Source organism: Salmo trutta, chromosome 31 (genome assembly GCF_901001165.1).
Source record: "Salmo trutta chromosome 31, fSalTru1.1, whole genome shotgun sequence".
NCBI lineage: Eukaryota > Metazoa > Chordata > Actinopteri > Salmoniformes > Salmonidae > Salmo > Salmo trutta.
Genome location: NC_042987.1, coordinates 22,686,936 through 22,708,283, shown reverse-complemented (window position 1 = coordinate 22,708,283; position 21,348 = coordinate 22,686,936). Strand labels below are relative to the sequence as shown.

The 21,348-nt window shown below is 40.9% G+C and overlaps 1 protein-coding gene across 3 annotated transcripts in view; it reads right to left on the bottom strand.

The window, feature by feature from the left end:
• Positions 1-19,767, bottom strand: part of tnn (tenascin N) — a 37,973-nt gene extending 18,206 nt beyond the window's left edge. For 2 of the 3 annotated variants that reach the window (XM_029725700.1, XM_029725701.1), the window contains exons 1-6: positions 19,495-19,765; positions 5,709-6,134; positions 5,116-5,487; positions 2,501-2,764; positions 1,503-1,685; positions 1,126-1,215 (exon numbers count right to left, since the gene is read on the bottom strand). In XM_029725700.1, coding sequence (XP_029581560.1) covers positions 1,126-1,215; positions 1,503-1,685; positions 2,501-2,764; positions 5,116-5,487; positions 5,709-6,132 — 1,333 coding nt within the window. In that variant the 5' untranslated portion in view covers positions 6,133-6,134; positions 19,495-19,765. Of the gene's footprint in view, positions 1-1,125; positions 1,216-1,502; positions 1,686-2,500; positions 2,765-5,115; positions 5,488-5,708; positions 6,135-19,494 lie in introns of all 3 variants that reach the window. The other variant, XM_029725702.1, reaches the window with a different exon arrangement.
• Positions 19,768-21,348: the final 1,581 nt, after the last annotated feature.

Genomic DNA, 21,348 nt, shown 5'->3' with positions numbered 1-21,348 from the left:
CTCTTAACACCATCCATCTTTTATTTCAATTTGCCAAAAATGTGTCAACTGTGCTGTGATGTTTCACAAAAGTTCTGAACCTTTCTATTCTCATAGTTTCAACAGATTGTAAATTAAAGATAAACGTTTTTGCTAAAAGTATTATTATATTATTGATCGATTGACGATGACTTTTCAGATCCCCCAGTAGTGCTATCTGCAGAGTTAGCTCCAGGTAAATGTTGTAATTCTTCAGCCATTCCTGGACCTGCGACCAAAAAGCTACATATGGACAGTACCAAAACAAATGATCTAATGATTCGGTCTCTTCGCAGCAAAATCTGCAGAGCAGGGATGGTTGTATCCCCATATATATAACATTCAATTGGTTGCAAGAATTGTGTATAATATATGTATTTTTAAATTTTACGTTTTTAATCTGGCGTTGTTTTGTGTGTCAGTTCATAAACCATGTGCCATGGAGTCGGTACAAGGAAAATCTCTTCCTAACTATTTTACAATCTATATGGCACAGCTGTCAATTTTTTGGTCTAAATTAAACTGGTATACTTTTTTATTTATCACACTTTTCTTTAACCAATTTTGGTCTTTAATGCAGGGCCAACAGACAAGTTCCTTACTTTTTCCCCCTTCCACTTGCCTCTTACATTTTTGCGCTAACCACTCTTACCTCAATTATTAGAACCTGTCCAGATTATTTGACTGTAATTTCTGACCCATAGTCACTAGCCATAATTATTAGTATTCCTGACCACAGTCATTATTCTATTATCATTGTCTGTTATAGTAAGACCTAATATCAGGGTACAGCACTGTATGTCATCATTCCATGCTTTATAGCGCATTCTGTGCCTGTCCACTGTTCCCACAGTAGAGTTGGGAATGATTTAGAGTTAGACCATGGTCTAATGGGCTACAGAGGGTGGTTACAGCTGGCTGATGTTGGATATGGTATCCATGTCCCAAATGGCACCCTATTCCCTATGATGTGCACTTGTTTCTGACCAGGGCCCATAGGGCTATTCTATACATGAAACAGGGTGCCATTTGGGACACTACCATAGTGTCTCCTCACTCCCTGAAACCCCCAGATATCCTGTGTTGTCTAGAATCAGCAGCATTCACCTGTGACCCCGGTGACGAAGGAGGCTTTCCCCTCAATGGTGCCTTTGATGCCTTGCACTGTGATGAGGTACTCAGTGCCAGGTTGCAGTCCTGTATAACACACAGAGAGAAAGTAAGCTGCAAAACCTCACAGTGGTTCAAGGTTCTTAATCTACCACAATACATTTGAACACTATTCAATGATTATAGCCATTTATGTACATAGCAAACAAAATTGATTATCTGTGAATGCTCAAAGGGTTATGAGTGTCCTGCTCAAGTGAGGGGAGGTGGAGAACATTAAAACAGACAGTTACACAGGAAACAGTTTTAAAATATGACATACTATTCTATTTAACAATATTCCAGACAGTGTTCTCCTTGTTTAAATGACGTACCTACGATGGTGTTGGTGGTCCTGGCCTCTGCACTCATAGGTACGATCTGCTCCTCCTCCTGCCCGTCAGGGTTAGCATGGGTCAGTCTGAAGTGGTCCAGAGGTGCTGCAGGGTTCTGCCAGTCCACCTGGATAGAGTCCTCAGTCTGGCCCAATACCCGGATACCATCAATACCAGACACCACTGTGTAGGGTCAACATGGTCTCATTAGAATATGTCAAAATAGTGACATTTAACCATTGTATTTATACATCACCGAAGCTGACAATCATTCATGTCACAATAATGATATATTAGTTATATGGTTTGATTGGGGACAAGTTATAAGACAGGCCCAGTAGGGTACCAAAGAGTGTCATAACTGAAGTACAGAACCACAGCATGTTTCCTGTGAGGCTCTTCCTATACGTGATCTTGCATACGAGCCCATTAAAGGACAGGAAAAACTAATTAAATACCAGAAAGGGGCTGACTAATGTCCTTTAAATGTTCTTTCTCAGGGGAAAAAAAAAGATTTCAACCATTTGGAAGGGATAATGTTTTGAAGTTAAAGCGTCTTGTGTGGCTAGAGTCTTCGTCATAGCCAGATGAGCAGGCCTTTTCTCATGCCCAGAGAGGAATGTCATGCACTGAGATGTTTCCCACAGCCCAAAGCTCTGTGCTCAGTTCCTGTGTTCGCCACATCTGTAAACTAGCCTCATTTCCATAAAATGTGTCCACGGCTTAATTTCCTTGTAATTAGGCTGCCTAGTGTAATTACCTTTAACCTAATGGTAAACAAACTATCACTAAGGGAATAGTTTAGTACAAACAGACTTCAGGGTTATTTGGGTCAACTGTACATACGGTACACAGTGAATTATATGTGATGACAGAAAATTAAAATTGGCATTCAGAACCACTTACAACAAACGAAAGCAGCTCCACTTGTGAGAGAAAAGGACAAAGTACAAATCAATGCTGTGAGAAACATACTGTGGTTCACTTCACATCTTTACCTGTGGTCGCCTCTATCCTGTCCCCCTCGCTCTGGATCTCCTTGATGACCGCGTACACCTGCACTATGTAGGTGACCCCCGGCCTAAGACCGGTGATCAGGTAGGAGGTCTCTGTGTTGGGAACGGTGACCCGCTCCAGCTCTGCATCGTTGCCCTCAGGGTGCCAGGTCAAGACATAGTACTCTGCTGCTCTCACCGCCTGCCACTCTACCAGCAGCGAGACATCAGTCACCCTGACCAGATGCAGGCCGTTAGGGCCAAACACTAAGGGGGGAACAGAGGTATGGTTGGTTAAGGGACAGTTCAAAACTCTGTTACTCACTATGTTATTTTGATGAATTCGAGGGGTAACCCCAACCAGGATAAACCTGGTGGCCTGTCAGTTCAAAACGTCAGCTGTTATGCCAAGAGACCCTCTTGAAGAGATCAGAAGCTATTGTATTAAGGTCGCTATGTTATTGCTTTCTCTCTTTTTCACTCTTTTCACACTTCACTCGATGTTACTCTGACAGAAATAACATATCTGATTTAAGGAAAATATTTTTTGTTTACTTTTAGTGGTTTTTCAAAAACCTAAGATGGAAATTGGTGAAAGGATATTGCTTTTCTGTGGTTACAGTGTTATCTCTAGCCAGGATCCATCAATTAAGATGGTGGAAAATATGGTCTGGCAAATCAGAGACTATAGGGGGACTTTTCAATAACATGAAAGTGAGCCCAGGAGACGGCCAGTCAGCAGTGTACGGAGCAAACTTTCCACGCCAAGATATTCCTGCGGGTACAGGGAAATGCACAGGCGACCATAGGTGGTGAATTTGAGGAATTCATGCGCAGAAAAAGCGTAACTGTACATTGGGGGAAATATGAAATGGGTGTTCAGGAGACCACATTTACCAGGAAAGAATGCACAGCAAGTTTGGACATTGTTCCACATGATGAAGGCAGGAAGCTTTCTCTTCAGCAGGAGCCTTTTCATAAAGTGGCAGTTATTATGCCTGTTCCTGACATTTTCTACAGCCACTGCCAGTAACAATTTTGCACTTAAATAATATTTCAGTACGGCCAAAGGGACGAATAAATTAACATCTAGAGATTTGTAAAAAGCTAAAGGAAGGGAAATGTGTGTCCTGACTGATTGTTATGGGGGAAGCATACTGTGTTTTGAAGAAGAAAATTAATATCCTAACAGAAATTATGTTTGGACTTCATAAAGAAGGGAAGCATAAATCTACAGTGGCAGGTTCTGAACCAAGGAAAAATCTGTTTGGTGTTAAAAACTGTAAATAGGCTTTTCATCAAGTGGGCTGAACGTGTGCTGCCCAGTGTTCTCTGTGTCATAATTAATACGAGAAACAAGTGGGGAAGCTGTTTCCATGTTGTGCTGTGACCATACATAATTACATTGCAAATAATATTCAAGACCACCCATTTGAGAATGTAATGTGATTCTGAAATGTGAAGCAAAAATGTGAATGAACAAGACTGCTTGTAACTGCCATTTGTCTGTGTGAGTGATTCCACTTTTCAGTGATTCATATAAGGTCCTGTTTTTACTGAGTCTGCCATGGTGGAAAGAGCATTATGGGCCAACTCAGGATGTGTACATGGAAAGCAGACCAAATCCACATGCAGCATCTGTACGGCTATGATCTTTTGTTTAGAAATCCACAGAAATCCACCAAGGTCTTTTGTGGGGAGAATAAAATATTCTCTTGGTGATTTATTTGAAATGTGTGTCTGAGTTCTTTATCATTATAAAAACACCCCAAATCTCCAAAGGCTTACATTCAAATCCCAGACACAATCATAGTAGTGAGTTATGGAGGTTAGCATTGCTTTAAGTTGTTGCTGAAGGGAAATAGAATTCATGATAGTGCACCTCAAGGTCTGATCATTTTCTGTACTCTTTCTGTACGCTTCAAATGCACTCTTCCACACAAAACAGAAAATGTCTCAGTATACTATAGCTTTTGTCCCAGACTCATAATATTTGTCCTGCAAATTGTTGGAATTAAATCAACAGTTCCTATATGAAACTTGCTATAACTCTCCAAATATCTCATGCGGCGCTGCTTGAAAATCTGAATCTCAGTGATTGCAATAGCTGACCTGCTTCCCTAGGTCTGTGCACAAGGCAAACTTGGTTTTAACAAAGTGAAATCATTACACAGTTGATTGGCAGACATGGCCTGAGGCTGCAGCAATTACGTCCACTTTCATAAGTGTGGAAGCAGTAAATTAATCTGTCAGAATGTTTTGACTGCAAATGTTCTGCTTCTATGCACCTAAGTCAAATAACTGCTTTTTAATAACTAATAGTCAAATAACTGCAATACCTAACGTCATGTTTAAAGTGTTTGACACCCCAGAACCCTTAGGCCTCTACAGCTGTAGATGTTCTACATTCTCTGTAGATGTTATGCATTCTCTGTATATTTTCTGCATTCCAGTTCTCAGAATCAACAACAGGTAGAGTTTGTAATGTAGACCTAGGCCATTTCAGAGTAGGAGTGCTGATCTGGGATCAGTTTCTCTTTTAGATTATAATGATGATTATGACCTTATCCTTGATCAGCACTTCTACTCTGAGACACTTTGTGAATACGGGCCCTTACCTGCAGAGCAATCATCCCCAAAGAAGCCCTCGTCACAGATACACATTCCATTCACGCAGGTGCCGTGGACGCAGTCAGGACTGCATTTCTGTTCGCTGCAGTCTTCGCCGGTGAAGTGGCTGAAGCACACACACTTCCCGTCCATGCAGTATCCCTTATCGTTGCAGTTGCCTGGGCACATCAGCTGGCTGCAGTCACTCCCCATGTAGCCAGCAAGGCACACACACTTCCCGTCCACACAGCGGCCATGGTCGTTGCACTCATCAGGACAGGTGGAGATAGAGCAGTCTGGGCCTTCCCAGCCAGGGTTACATTGGCAGCTGCAGGTGTCATGCTGGTAGGTCCCGTGGCCACTACAGCTAGTGTCCACACCTGTGGAAATTTAGAAGAAAAAAATTGCGTTATGTGATATTTGAAGAGTCTTTACTGTAAGTGTACTGTAATGTCAGTGTCTGTAGACCAATCATTTTTCAAACAACAGTTTCCCAGTTTTGAATGATATCTAAGGTTATGTTCCTAAATAGATTCAGATATATTGTAGCTATTGAATATAGATGCGCTGTCAGATCTTATGGTGATAAACTGTACTGTACCTCCTGCTCCACCACCTTTGCCACCACAGCAGCCCTGGGAGCACTGACTCTTCAGGTGTTCCACCTCCTCCTCCAGCCCGTTGACTCTGTACAGCAAAGACTTGAAGCGCTCCGACTCATCACAGTCACACTTTGGGGTCTTGAGGTTGATTTGGTGCCTGAATACTATGTCCTTGTCCCCCTCCAGAGTAGGGCCCCCCTCCAGCTCTTGCAGACCTAATCCCTGGTCCTGCTGGTGAGGCATGGTCTGCAAGGCCAATTTACAGTCAGGGCTCTTGGCCAGGTCTATTTTATAGATGTGGCTGAAGGTGACTCCTTTCTCAGCGGGGGCTGGAGAATCTTCTGTCACATATGTGGTAGTGACAGTGCACAGTATGCCTATCAGGCAGAGGGCTCTTGAGAGCCAGTGAAGTCTAGTAGTCATGGCTAGATGGAAAAATAAGTAGAATAATTGGTGAAATTGATATTACACTTTTGACATGCACAAAGAGCCCTTGGCACCTTTTGGGTCTATTCAGGTTTTTTCCAGAGAGAACATCACTTTATTTTACAAGGTTATTAAAGACTGATGTTAAAGAAGTCACATTCATTATAGTGCAGGCAGCCTATGTTTTACAAAAGGGACATGAAGCGTGTCGTAATTTCAAGCAGAAAGCCAGCAGTCATCACTCCATCTAAGCACGTTTTTATCCCACGTTCCTAACCATGAATTGTGCTCAGCCAGCCATAAGGGCTTCAAGGAGCATGGAACTGTGTCTTCCAAATTATGTCATGTTGACAGTGATGTCATCCAGCTTTTTGACTTTCTCGGAAAGAGAAATTATAGGCTATGATATCAAAATAACGGGCCAAATATATTTTTTAAACGACTTGGTTCAAACCTTTAGGGTGAATATAAGTGACCTCTTTCTCAAGCATGTTAGATTTAACCACTGCCTCTTTGGCACACAGTCATTTGAAAATTGGTAGTGTAGAACTTATAGTCGAGGTCTGAACTTGTGTGGTCTGTGGAAACTGAAAACCAAAATGAAGTGACTGTCTGCTCTGCTCTACACAGAAAGAGAGGCCATGGTGTTTGACAACTGGAAAATCCGCACAGTAATAGCATACATGCTTAATAAATAGCTTGGGTTACTTTTAAAGGTATGGTGATTGGTCAATGGAATATGCATGAATTGCAAAAACACTAAAGGGATAGTTCATTGGGAGCACACAATGTAAAACTATCTAAGAAGTGAAATGACTCAACCATGAACAAATACTAGGCAAATTTAACCTGAGCATAGATACTGTATATAGTACATGCACTCCCCTACGTATTTATTTGACCAGTAAAGCTAAAACTTTTAATCTGGCTCTATAATTCAGCATTTTGGATTTGAGATCTGTAACGTCTGCTTCCAACTCACACTTTCAAACACATTGATCCCCTGAACGCAGCTCACTTTCCAGCCCACTTTCCAGCTCACACTCTCCGACACATAGATCCCCTGAACGCAGCTCACTCTCCAGATCCCAATCACCTGAATTCTGATCACCTGTTCACACACCTGTATGTCATTTACATACAGTATTTAGTTCAGTTCTTTGCACCCCATCATTGTGAAGTATTGTTTGTTTTGATACACATTCTATTCGGAGCGCTGTTTATTTCTGTTTTACTCCTCCAGTGTATCGTCGTTTTGGCCATCCTCCCTAACGATGCCTTTTTGCCTATTCCCTGCCTGTACTTTTGCCTGTCACATTTCCTGTCATCAACCTCTTGCCTGATCTCCCGGACTATGTTATTAGCCTTTTCCCTGCCTGTACTGTTACTTTTTTTTTGAGTCCCTGTGTATGACCTTCTGCCTGTCCCTGGACCCAGCTATCTGCCTCATCCTGTGTATGACCTTCTGCCTGTCCCTGGACCCAGCTACCTGCCTCCTCCTGTGTATGACCTTCTGCCTGTCCCTGGACCCAGCAACCTGCCTCCTCCTGTGTATGACCTTCTGCCTGTCCCTGGACCCAGCTACCTGCCTCCTCCTGTGTATGACCTTCTGCCTGTCCCTGGACCCAGCTACCTGCCTCCTCCTGTATATGACCTTCTGCCTGTCCCTGGACCCAGCTACCTGCCTCTTCCTGTGTATGACCTTCTGCCTGTCCCTGGACCCAGCTACCTGCCTCCTCCTGTGGTCCCAATAAACACCTGCTGCGCCCTGCGCTTGAAACCAGCTCTCTGTCTCCCATTGTACTCATTACAAGATCAAATGTTTCATATGAGAGGACAGTACATAATTTGAGGCTATTTTTACTTTATTTGAGGCTATTTTCATACATATCTGTCTTACTGTTTAGAAATGAAGGCACTTGATGTATCTAGTCCCTGCATTTGAAGGTGTCACAAGTATTTGAACAAATTCACTTTGTATTAAAGTAGTCAAAATATTAGTATGTGGTCCCTTATTCCTAGCACTTAATGACTACATCAAGCTTGTGACTGTACAAACTTGTTGAATGCATTTTCCGTTTGTTTTGATTGTGTTTCAGAATTTATTTTTGATGAGACACTTTTTTATGTTTAAACTGCATTTTTCAGTAGTTTCAATTGTTGATATGGAAATTTCGTTAGAACCTTACATATTATTGTGTGTTTGCATGCCCCGAGCATTAAAATAATTGTAAATCCATTGTGAAAGGTTATGGAGTTTGCGTTGCGAATTATTTGGATGAAATGTGCCCCCTATAAGTTTTAACTGTGGATGTTACATAAATCTGAGCTGAGTTGAGCAGTGTCATGTTGGATGATATGAAATATGTGGCCATTGAAGGCTATTGCTTGGCTACATTGGTATTTACATTTGGTGAAAATTGTTTGTCAATTTCGGTTAATTGCCTATGTCACACTGGTTGTTGGAGCTTTGATAATAGCCCGTGCTTTCCCAGCCACCAAATTCACCGCAGGTCACTGTGTCATTCTGTAGGGGAGACCGGGGAAGGCTGTAACACGGGATAGTTGCAACACTCTTAATATCTACAATCAGGAACAAGCTAAAATCATGTGACTCACTCTGCACATGCTCAGTTTAGTCCTCAACCCCCATGTGAAGAAGCAAGACCCTGTGATAAACTCTGCATATTTTATTGCTAAAAATCGGATTTTGAGGTAAGAAAGTAATTTTGGGGGGCAAATTTGTTTTTGTGATGGCATCACCTGCTTTGTAGTTCGATTCACCAAACTTATTTCAGGTTTAATTTGATGTAAGTTAGCAATGCTAAAGTTTTAACATGTAGCTAAAATTGGGTCAGGGTTAGTTTTAACATCTGGGTGCATGGCTGGGAATGCAAATGATGGGCCCACCAAGCCTGTACCCCAGCACTACCATACCATTGTCATAACTGTGACTCTGATTGAACATGTCCAACATTCCCACACACACACCACCGCTCTCTTTCAAATTCACTCTCACACACACACACACACACACACACACACACACACACACACACACACACACACACACACACACACACACACACACACACACACACACACACACACACACACACACACACACACACACCACAAACATTCAGTTGTTTAGTTCAGATGTTGCTAAGTTGTCAGATGTTGTTTAGTTGAGAAGGGCTAGTTAATGGAGTGTAAAAATAATTCACATTTTTAGGATTTGTATTGACTTTATTATTTCTGCAAAACAAAATGCTAAACATTGCAATGTTGTTCTCATGTTCTCAATAAATCCTTTCAATAATTTGTTGCATGTCGTGATTTAAGCATTTTTTCAAACTGTTATATTTCATCCCAAGGCCTGTTACAACTGACCCGGGAGATGGGGTAAATTGTAACATTTCACTCCTTGTCTGTTTGATTTAAAGACCTAATACTTATAACAATTTGTAGCAGACAGATGGAAGTTGTTCCTAACACATTTTGAATGTAGTAGCTCAAACAATTTCTGAGAAATGTACAAAAAATGCAAAAAGTGTTACAACAATCCCCGGTTTCCCCTACTGGGTAACTGTCCCAGGAACAATCTTCGCCCACCTCCACACCCCCAGAAAAAAAGACAAAACCAAGGAAATTACATTTTCCTCCAATGTCGCTACTAATACAATTTCACAAAATACACAGCATCAGATTAACAAAAAATAAAATAGCACATTATCCAAAAAGGTTGTCACGTGGAAGCCTTTAGCCTAGCGTATTTTCTTCACACCAAGTTGCCATAAATTCAAAGCACACGTATAATTGACACTGCCAGAATGCACACGCGACCCGAATGCAGTTAATAAACACTACAGGACACCCCTACAGCCTATAACAGACCATGTGCCTCTTTGAGCTTTCGTTGTGACTCTTCAGACATTTGATAGGCCTATGCACAATTCACTACATAGGCATCTCTGTCAGTGACATGAACTCTGTTAACAATTCAGAGGCATGAGGGAAAATTCTATCCTGTCCTAGAGCGTGGTCTATTTTCCTATCCAGTCCCAATACCAATTAAACCCCAAATCCCATATCCTGCATAAAAATTCCTAACTTTTTTCTGTAATCCATAAATTGCATTATCAAAGCACGTTTCCCGCCTATGCATGCCAAAAGACCACTATAACATTTCCCCCACTTCTCTGTGCTGTCTCATAGGGGAGACTGGGAATGGTAGTCATTTTTTTGTGATCAACAAACAGTGTGAGAGTAGATATGGATATTTATTCAACAGAGTTGGTCCCCATTAAGATAACTTGATATTTAAACTATTTCCACTCTTCATGTTTCTGTTATTCATGAGCTGACCTTGTATCTGTATAAATCAATTCAGTTTTGACGAATATAGGAGATACAGTGCCTTCGGAAAGTATTCAGACCCCTTGACTTTAAAGCCTTATTCTAAAATTGAATAAATAAAATACAAATTACATAACTATTCAGAGCCTTTGCTATAAGACTCGAAATTGAGCTCAGATGCATCCTGTTTCCATTGATCATCCTTGAGATGTTTCTACAACTTGATTGGAGTCCACCTGAGGGTAAATTCAATTGATTGGACATGATTTGGAAAGGCACACACCTGTCTATATAAGGTACCACAGTTGACAGTCCATCTCTGCAGCACTCCACAAATCAGGCCTTTATGGTAGAGTGGCCAGACGAAAGCCACTCCTCAGTAAAACGCACATGACAGTCCGCTTGGAGTTTGCCAAAAGGCACCTAAAGACTCCGACCACGAGAAACAAGATTCTCTGGTCTAATGAAACCAAGATTGAACTCTTTGGAAGGAGAAATGGAAAGGGGGATACCTAGTCAGTTGTACAACTGAATGCCTTCAACTGAAATGGGTCTTACGAATTTAACCCCTCGCCTGAATGCCAAGCATCACATCTGGAGGAAACCTGGTACCATCCCCATGGTGAAGCATGATGTGGCAGCATCGTGCTGTGGGGATGTTTTTCAGTGGCAGGGACGTGGAAACTAGTCAGGATCGAGGCAAAGATTAATGGAGCAAAGTACAGAGAGATCCTTGATGAAAACCTGCTCCAGAGGGCTCAGGACCTTTACCTTCCAACAGGACAATGACCCTAAGCACAAAGCCAAGACAACGCAGGAGTGGCTTCGGGACAAGTCTCTGAATGTCCTTGAGTGACCCAGCCAGAACCCGGACTTGAACTAGTTCAAACATATCTGGAGAGACCTGTGCAGCAATGCTCCCCATCCAACTTGACAGAGCTTGAGAGGATCTGCAGAGAAGAATACAAGTGTGCCAATTTGTGGTGGCTAATGTCTGCATTACCAAATGAGGAGAGTTACAAACTTCACACACCAGTCAGAGTTATACTTAAAACTACATCTTTAATAATTAAGATGCTTTTGCAAAAGCACTTGACTTTCAATGATGCGCTATCTCTAATGAACCATTGAAAAGTGACTACACATAAGTACAAAGAGCTTTTATACCCAAGATCCACCCCTCTCAACATACATGACGAACAACAGATCTTAGGAACTGTTCACAAAGGGACCTTATACTTGAGAAAGGAGTATCCCTTAACCAGATAACATTCGCTATAAATTATCGTTCAGTTTGGTCCCTAATGACGAGGTTCTAATCTCGTTCCTGTTACTTCATAGTACAAAAACACCATCTCATCCAATGGCATATATCAATTGTCAACTCTAGATACTCCCATCTCAAGTAAACCCCCTCTTGATCCCACTCCTGGACAAGCTCACTGAGGGGAGTGACTTGCGCACAGACATTGTGGACACATATAATTGGTTCCCCATTAATCACGCCATCTCTTCACATGGTTTAAGAATAGGTAAAGACCCATTCACATATGAAGACAATGTTCCATTTTGTCCTCCTCCCTGTCTGTTATTCTGCATAGCAACAGAGATATGTCAAAGACAAGTCTGACCTCTCCCCTCTCTGGGCCCCAAGTGACTGAGCCCCAGCTAAGGGAAAGGTGCAACTAAAAGACACCAGAGTCCAAAGGATACATTCCAATGACAAATATCTCACATAAGCATATTATGCTAATAAATCATCTTAATTATCTATGTTACCCAACTAATTCTGATTCATCCACCACAGCTTGTAGCGTCATAACCAAGATGACTCGATCTCTGCCAAAGGTGCTTAAACAAAGTACTGAATAAAGGGTCTGAATACTTATGTACATTTTTATTTTATTTATTTATTTCACCTTTATTTAACCAAGTAGGCAATTTGAGAACATGTTCTCATTTACAATTGCAACCTGGCCAAGATAAAGCAAATATGATATTTCAGATTTTTATTTCTAATAAACTAGCAAAGAATTCTAAAAACCTTTTTTTGCTTGGTCATTATGGGGTATTGTGTGTAGATTGATGAAAAAATGTAATCAATTTTAGAATAAGGCTGTAACTTTCTCTGGGACATGTGGGACACACTATTCAACAGCCAGTGACATAGCCCGGCCAAACTGGGCCAGCTCTAGGAACTTCTTCCATTTAAGAATGATGGAGGCCACTGTGTTGTTGGGGACCTTCAATGCCGCAGAAATGTTTTGGTACCCTTCCCCAGATCTCTGCCTCGACACAATCCTGTCTCAGAGCTCTACGGACAATTCCTTCAACCTCATGGCTTGGTTTTTGTGCTGACATGCATTGTCAACTGTGTGCCTTTCCAAATCATGTCCAATCAATTGAATTGACCACAGTGGACTCCAATCAAGTTGTAGAAATATCTCAAGGATGGTCAATCGAAACAGGATGCACCTGAGCTCAATTTCGAGACTCATGCAAAGGGTATGAATACTTGTGTAAATAAGGTATTTTTTTGTCACTATGGGTTGGGTCATCAGCATACATGGACACACAGGATTTGTTTAATGCCAGTTGCAGGTCATTGGTAAAAAGGGAAAAAAGAGTAGAGGGCCTAGAGAGCTGCCCTGTGGTACACCACACTCTGCCTGTTTGACATTAGAGAGGCTTCCATTAAAGAAAACCCTCTGAGTTCTAATAGATAGACAGCTTTGAATCCACTATATGGCAGAGTTTGAAAAGCCATGAAACATATGTTTTCTCAACAACAGGTTATGGTCAATAATATCAAAGGCAGCACTGAAATCTAACTGTACAGCTCCCACAATCTTCTTATTATAAAAATGTTTCAACCAATACACTCAGTGTATCTCACCGGAGAAAGCATCCGAGCGAGCGAAACAGCACCCCTCTGTCTTACTATATGTAGCCCATCTATCTGTTGAAATAGAAAATAGAATATGACTTGCCATTCTCTTTTTGATACATGGTCTACACATAAAAGGCAATTTATGCTTGATCATTAAATGTGGTCAGAGGCTCCGTATGGAGGGTGTGAAGCAATTGAGGAGCCTCCGGAGGCATGCAGAGGCTAAATTGAGCTGTGCACCACATTGCTGTGCGTCTCCCACATTTTGTAACAATGCGGTGTGCCGTGTAGAGCTCTGCATTGACATGATTGGTTGAAGGTAGGTGAGGGCGGGAGGTCCTGTATAAACACAAATTCACTTCCATGACAATTTACTTAAGGAAATGTGGAAAAAGTCAAGGGGTCTGAATACTTTCCGAAGGCACTGTATTCTGTCATTTGTTGAAGGAGGTTATCTAGCAAGCTTAGCAACTTTGGTCATTTGACTTTTGTTTGACTGGTGTTAAACAAATTTTGTATGATTCGACGATGAGTCCTGAGCACTCTGTGTTGAGATAGCCTTACTGCTGAAATGCGCTGAATTAATTGAGGAACATAATAACGCTCAGAATTTATGAATGGCCTGTTTTGCAACTCACAACAATGTCATTGGCGATCAAAGATAGTTACTCTATCATTACAAAATATCAGTTTAATTTGCTCTGAAATCTTTACATAGTGCCCTAACCAAGCCAACAAGGTGGCACTCTTATTTGGGGAAAACCCTGGCATAGTTACAATATCTTGGTTTTAAACGCTTTTAAATGTCACATTTATGCGGTATTTCCTAGGACTCTCAGGATAATATGAATTATTCCCAGTATTGAAACTTGATAGATTTTTGTGAAAATATTAATCCCTATTCAGTGCTGTCGCCTCATATGAAACATTTGATCTCAATCCAAAATTATAGCGTATAGAGACAAATTAAGAGTTTTAGCTTCATTGTCCAAATAAATACGTAGCGTAAGGAAGTGTATATGAGAGAACAACAAATGATGCAAATAGATGGTTCCTGTAACATTGTATACCAGTATAAAGAAATCTACATCAATGAATATATCAATCATACAAGACTGTAACGCCCTGGCCATAGAGAGGGTTTTTTTGTTCTTTATTTTGGTTAGGCCAGGGGGTTACATTGGGTGGGCGTTCTATGTTCCTTTTTCTATGTTTTTGTATTTCTTTGTTTTGGGCCGTGTGTGGCTCCCAATCAGGCACAGCTGAAGCTCGTTGTTGCTGATTGGGAGTCACACATAAGGAGCATGTTTTTCCTTTGGGTTTTGTGGGTAATTGTTTCTGTTAGTGTTTGCACCTGACAGGACTGTTGGCTGTCGGTTTTCTTGTTTTTGTATAGTGTTCACGTTGTTCAATTAAATATTAAATGATGAACACTAACTCCGCTGCGTTTTGGTCCACTCTCTCTTCAGACAGCCCTTACAAAGACTAACAACCTCATCTACAGGCTGAAGTAATTGCATTGGTGTCTGCTGTGACATGTGGTGCTATCTGAGGCTTGCCCATGTAGTCACCTGAGGGATCTTGAAAATAAGTTGCCTAACCAAAGAAGGCTGGTGGGAGGAGCTATAGGAGGACATGCTTGTTATAATGGCTGGAATGGAATCAATGGAACAGTATCATACACATCAAACATGGGAACCATGTTTGACTCCATTCCATTTATTCCATTCCAGTCATTACAATGAGCCCGTCCTTCTATAGCTCCTCCCACCAGCTTCTTCTGAGCCTGCGCAATGGCATAGGTGTTATGGCATCATAAGCAGCCTACAACATCAGTGACTTTGTCAAGATGTTCAGAGATTGACATAATGGCGTAGATGCTGCTGGCTGTCAGACACAGGGTGTAGAGTTGGTGTTTTTGATACTACAGGCTGCCTCAATGTTGCTGGACCTCAGGAAGAGTAGCTGCTGCCATCCTTAATAAATACAAATACAATCGGAACATTGCAACTGAAATATGTAGCAGTGTCCAATTTGAAAATACTTCCTTAGACACTGCTTTGAACATGAAAGGAGAAATTATCCAGTTTGAAACTAAAAATCTAAACATGGATCTCTAAGCATCAAAGAAGAGAAAAACAGATGTAGAATCTTACAAATGTTGAAAGAAACAGACTGAGCCTCCCACTGGACACAGAAGTAGAATTGGCTGGAACATCAAAATGTCAACAAGTGTGTTCAAAATCAACAATTCTTTGTGGTGCCATTATTCCATTATCAGACCTACAGGAAGTGGAACCTCTTTTGAGTAGCCAGCATGCTACTTTAAGTAAATGGCTAATGTTCCTTTGAATGGCTATCATTAGCCTAAATTAAAATGGTTAGCATTAGCCTAAAAGAAAATGGCTAACATTAGCCTAAATGAAAATGAATAACATTAGCCCAAAGATTATGATAACTAAACCAAGACAGGACAGCTGTGTCATTTACAATGGGAGCAAATTAAGCACAAAGCAAGGAGGTGGGCAGAACCAAGCATGAGCTAGCAAGATGTAGTTGCATGTTTCCATTAGGAAATGCCTACTCTCTGATGAGCACTCCTAAACAACACAATTGTTTTTAACTTTGGCAAGGGGTCAAGTTTACAAAATGTAACGCACTGCACTCTGTAACATATTCTTGTTTAATAATGATATTTTTGTCAAATAACCCTTAGCATTAAGCTTCCATCCAACAGTAGAGTTCACAGTGGCTCAAGATTTGTGAAAATTGAGTATGTTGGAAAAAATTATGTTGGCTGTGTTGCTAATGACTTACAGTAACTGTATAAAGAGAAATAACTCCGCCATGGCTCATTAGACAAAGCCTATGAGGAAAATTCATGTTGTTTTTGTAGGGTTTTGGGATAAATGCCGAAAATAAGATCCATGGTAAACACAGGCTTAGGAGAACATATATGTTTTGTGCCATGAGATAATCATCAGAATTTATGTAATAATAAAAAACGCATACATCGCATAAAGGCTTCATAATTCATAAGGTAATGTTAACTGACTGCTATTATCTAATAGAACAAGACGTTTAAGATCTCCTAAGCCTGTGTTAACCTCAGACCTTGTTTTCTGTGTTTATTACAAAACATTATTCTTTCCCCATTCATTTTCCCCATAGGGATGGCTGAACGAACCAGAGGTAACTTATTCCCGGGTTTTAGGACTACAAGCTGGCGAGCTCTGTTAGTGCCACTCCATATTTCCACCATGTTTGCTGGGAGTCCTGTGTCTGCTATTAAACTCAGTGGGTGAAAAAATTGAGGTCAGAGTAGCCAGACCATAGAGATTGAGACAGACTATGACTTCACAGCTATGGCCATTCAGCCCCATTGACTTTCTGGCAGTAATTACAGTAGTTGGCACTGTATCAGCAACCAGGAAATACAGTAGATCAGACCAGGGGGAAAGACCAGCGAGTCAATGACAGCCTTACAATAACCCACATCACAGGAGCATTATACAGCCCTGTGGAATGGCATCAGGCTCTGGCGCACACAGATCCTTAACAAGCTCATTTATAGCTCACTGTCAAGGTTTATTTGATGCTGGCCATTTTCAGACTTTTATTTGTCTTGGAGAAGATTCCAATGTGGCCATCTTCCAGCTCAGCAAAATGGCTGCAACGGACTTCTAAATCTCTGCAGGGCAGGAAAGCAAAAACGATACACTAGTAAGCCTGAGGATTCTCCTCAATGTCAATCCATGGTTGTGTCCCAACTGGCACCCTATTCCACCCTATAGGAAATAGGGTACCATTTGGGATGCAATCCATGTGATGCATGTCAGACATGGCAGAGCCGTGGCAGGCTCAAAAGTTTCAAGAAAACAGTATCCTCAGTTCCGCGCTCAAAGTTGGCATGGACACACAGGCGAATTACCTTCACATAACAAGGGATTCAAATAGTCAGACCCAATGTCTGTCCTCTTTTCAGCCTCCATTTTCTTTGCAGACTTGTCGACTAGCTGTGAAGTTTGATAGACTTCCAACCGGGATTGGCAGGAAAGTACCTGAACAATTCCAGCATGCATTGCAGACTAGCAAGTAGTGCTCAGAGTAAACTTCAAACAGCTATTCAAATAGACTCTCTAACGGTTAACAATCCTTCTTTAATTAACCTGTCTCCATTCAGCTACACTGATTGAAGTGGATTTAACAAGCAAGAGATCAATAAGGGATAATAGCTTTCACCTGGATTCACCTGGTCAGTCTATGTCATGGATAGAGCAGGTGTCCTTAATGTTTTGTACACTCAGTGAAGATGCTCAACAGTGTTCCACTGGTTGGTAAAATTGAGCTTCCTCTACTCTTTGTTGAACCTTAAGCCTTGAGACAATTGAGACATGGATTGTGAATGTGTACCATTCAGAGGGTGAATGGGCAAGACAAAATATTTAAGTGCCTTTGAACAGGGTATGGTAGTAGGTGCCAGGCGCACCAGTTTGTGTCAAGAACTGCAATGCTGCTGGGTTTAGGAAAGTGTCCTTAATGTTTTGTACACTCAGTGTACTTATGGCATAAGAGGAGGTAGAAAGTGTCCCCTCACTCACTAACCAGAAATGCTTCAGACTGTAAATGCATTCAATCTCAGGTCCTCACAGTGACCTAATTTCCCTCCAAAATAATTGTGCAGGGAAGACAGAAAGGAAGGGAAGCAAGCAAGGACAGATGGTGTGCAATGCCCCATCCTCTCCTGAGACACATTAACCAACAGACAGACAAAAGGCAGTCTGCTCTTTTACGTTTCAAGTGGAATTGAATTGGACCAACAAGCCTGGGATGAGCTCAGAGCTCATGGTCTTTATGAGGTTGCAAACTTGCAACGTTTGTTAAATTTCCCTTTGCTTGTAGGCAGAAAAACCTGAAAGCAATTAGAGTAAGTCTGAGCTAAAACTCATATCCCCCTGCTCTGTCTGTCGGTCCTGCCATCCAAACCACAAAAACCTTGATAAGGTTACAAGAGCCCAGAAGTCACTCCATTGGCCTTATGTAATGCTCACATATTAGGAACCACCCCATTCATGGCTAGATGCAGGCAACGCTCTACATCTGTTTGTTTTATCACTGCTTCCAAGTCAACTTTAAGCCAGTGCAGTAGCATTTCATCAAGTTGAGTGACCTGCAAGGACCGTACATAATGTCTATGAAGCCTGCAACTGTTTATTTTCCTGGAAACTAAAATAGCACCTTCAATGAAAAGTTAACCTGTGTTAAGCCCATAGTAAGGACATCTAATTGTATTCTAAAATTTCAGCTATGTCCCTACTAGATATGTCTGGCTAGCTGAGGTATAACGTGTTAGTGGTTAGTCTCATGCTTGACTGCCCGGCAGTTCAGTCTTGTACCAGAGAGGCTGGAGTTTAGTCTGTGATGAGAAGGCAGGTAAATAGAAGGTCATGAATAGGAAAATGTATAATAAACGCAGGTTATTTTCCTTAAAAACTGAAACTATTCAAGAACTTTGTCAAATAAACAAGGAAATTGACCTTTAACCGTATTGTGTTTGATGCCTTAGTCACAACTCATGTCGTTTTTGGGGGGTTGATGCAAAATATGAAAATAAATCTATCAACAGATTGCTTTTTGTTTCTTTCATTCATTTATTTTACTGTGTACCTCCTACTGCAAGAACTTAGCTTTGGAAGTTGTTATAATCATTTCATATCTTTGTTTAAAGGACTACTGTATGTTAACATCTCATTTGCTCTGATGAAAATCATGTTTCCTGATCATATGCTGTATCTTATGATGACTCCTGAAACAGGAGTAACATAGCAAATGATTTATTCCGTTGTAAGTATTACTTTTTTGTTGTAATTACTTATTTCAGCAGTAAGTGGGAATCTTGTCTATACCTGCATTTGTTAGAAGAAAATTAAACAATATAATTGTGAAATATTAAACAGGTCATCCTATGAACAAAAATGTGTCAAATCAAATGCAATCACTAATCAACGAAACTCACAATCACAACAAATTTGTATTCACATATTACAAAGCCTGTCAAAATGAATGTTGAATAATAAAACAATGGTAACAGAAAGCAGTGTTTAACTTACCGTTGCAATTCCCTGTGACTCCGTCCTCTGAAAGCCTGAGAATCTGGCGCTCTATTGCTTCTCTCTCTGACACCTGTTGACAAGCTCAGATCAGGAGTTAGAAAGGGCCCTTATAACCAATGCCTCTGTGGCTCCTGCAGCAACAGTCTTTCCTTCAAGTCGTTAAATTCCATCGCCGAAAGGCCTGTGGCCAATGGGAAGTAGTTTGGGAGTGTCTCTTCTCTTGCTCCTCAATCATGGAATGGAGAGAGATAATGAGAGTCATTCCCTCTTCCTCAGTCTGGGGCTAATCACCTACATCAACATGACCCTCACTCATGTTGCCTCTCACCCCTTCACTACCATTTTTTTTGTTTTATAAACTTTTTTATGTTACAGTAGCAGCGGTGGAAAGAAATTAATCACTTGAGCAGGAGTAATATGTGCTGCAAGGAAACCAGAGAATGTTTGGATTTAGTGTTGAGCTCATGCCAAGAAAAATCCGGAATTCATAAAAAAATAAAACAGATCTAGTCATATCTGTGAAGTGAATTAAATTTCCCATCAGATTAGCCAACCTTTATTAGTCTATTTGAAGTGTGAATTTGGATTAAGAGATTATAGACTTTAGTTACAATATGATTTTATACATCATCACATTAACTACTAAAACACTACATGTGGTCATCCTTACAAGGATTGATAGGTCTGAAATAAAACAAAAGAAAACATATTTAATCGTTTATACATACATTACATGGTTTGGCTTATGCATACAGCACCATTGTGAAATGTTCTTACCATTTGAAGAACAAGGAAAGACAGATATTTTTGTGAGAAAACAGCAGGCTAACACTTCTCCTAAGCTAGTACAAAACCACAAACACCACAATCAGAAATAGCCTTCAGACCATATTGTGCAACACTTCAAGAGACAATAGCAAATGATGGATAAAGTTAGATTTATTGTAAGTACCAAAGTGTTTGGATTATTATGAATTGATTCCCTAAGTATTTCGATGGATTACATAAGAACATTTACACAAATACAATAGAAACCAATGCAACAACGTGAATTCATGTCCACACATTGACCCACCCTTGTCTAATGGACATGCAGCATCACCAAAGGCTCTAGGTGTCAAGGTTGGTCATATTTTTCACCGGCATCTGTTTGTCTCTAAATATATAATATGGTATCACATTACTGGGACATAGCGGCTGTCTGTGAAATAGTTCAAGTGAAACTGGAGCTGGAGCTGAGACCAGGTGTGATGGTCTTTAAAGGACAAATACTTACAACTGATTGAAATCACAGGGTGGTGAAGGGTTAAGTTGCCCCTAGACACTGATCCTAGATCTGTACCTAAGGAACACTTCACCCCGGAGCTCACCGAGCTAGAGACTCACTGGTCTGCAGAAATGACTCAAATCAGATAATAGTTATAAATGTCCCTTTTGGAACCATACTGTGTGAAGATTCTAGAACAACCGGATGGCACATGATAAAAGCCAGTAGAGGCAATTAACTGTTCCTCTGAGTTGAGAAATAACCTCGGAACATTCAACTGAATGTTCATTCTTGTCAAGTTTTCATGGCCCTTGGCATTATATTGCATGGTCTAGCATTGGATCATCTCCTCTGTAAAACATCACTGAAACATTTGTGTTGGTGCATTCAGCCTTTAATGTCTGATGACCTATACCAGTTGCTACTCTTAAAGCCAACCGTTGGAGGTAGAAGAGAAGGGAATTTAGTTTGTATTCAGGAATGCACTAAAGATGTTAACATGACGTAAAATGAAATTTAGACTTACTTCATTCTTGTTAATGAGTCTGAATCTTAGTGAGGGACTCAGCATGCACAGTGAAATT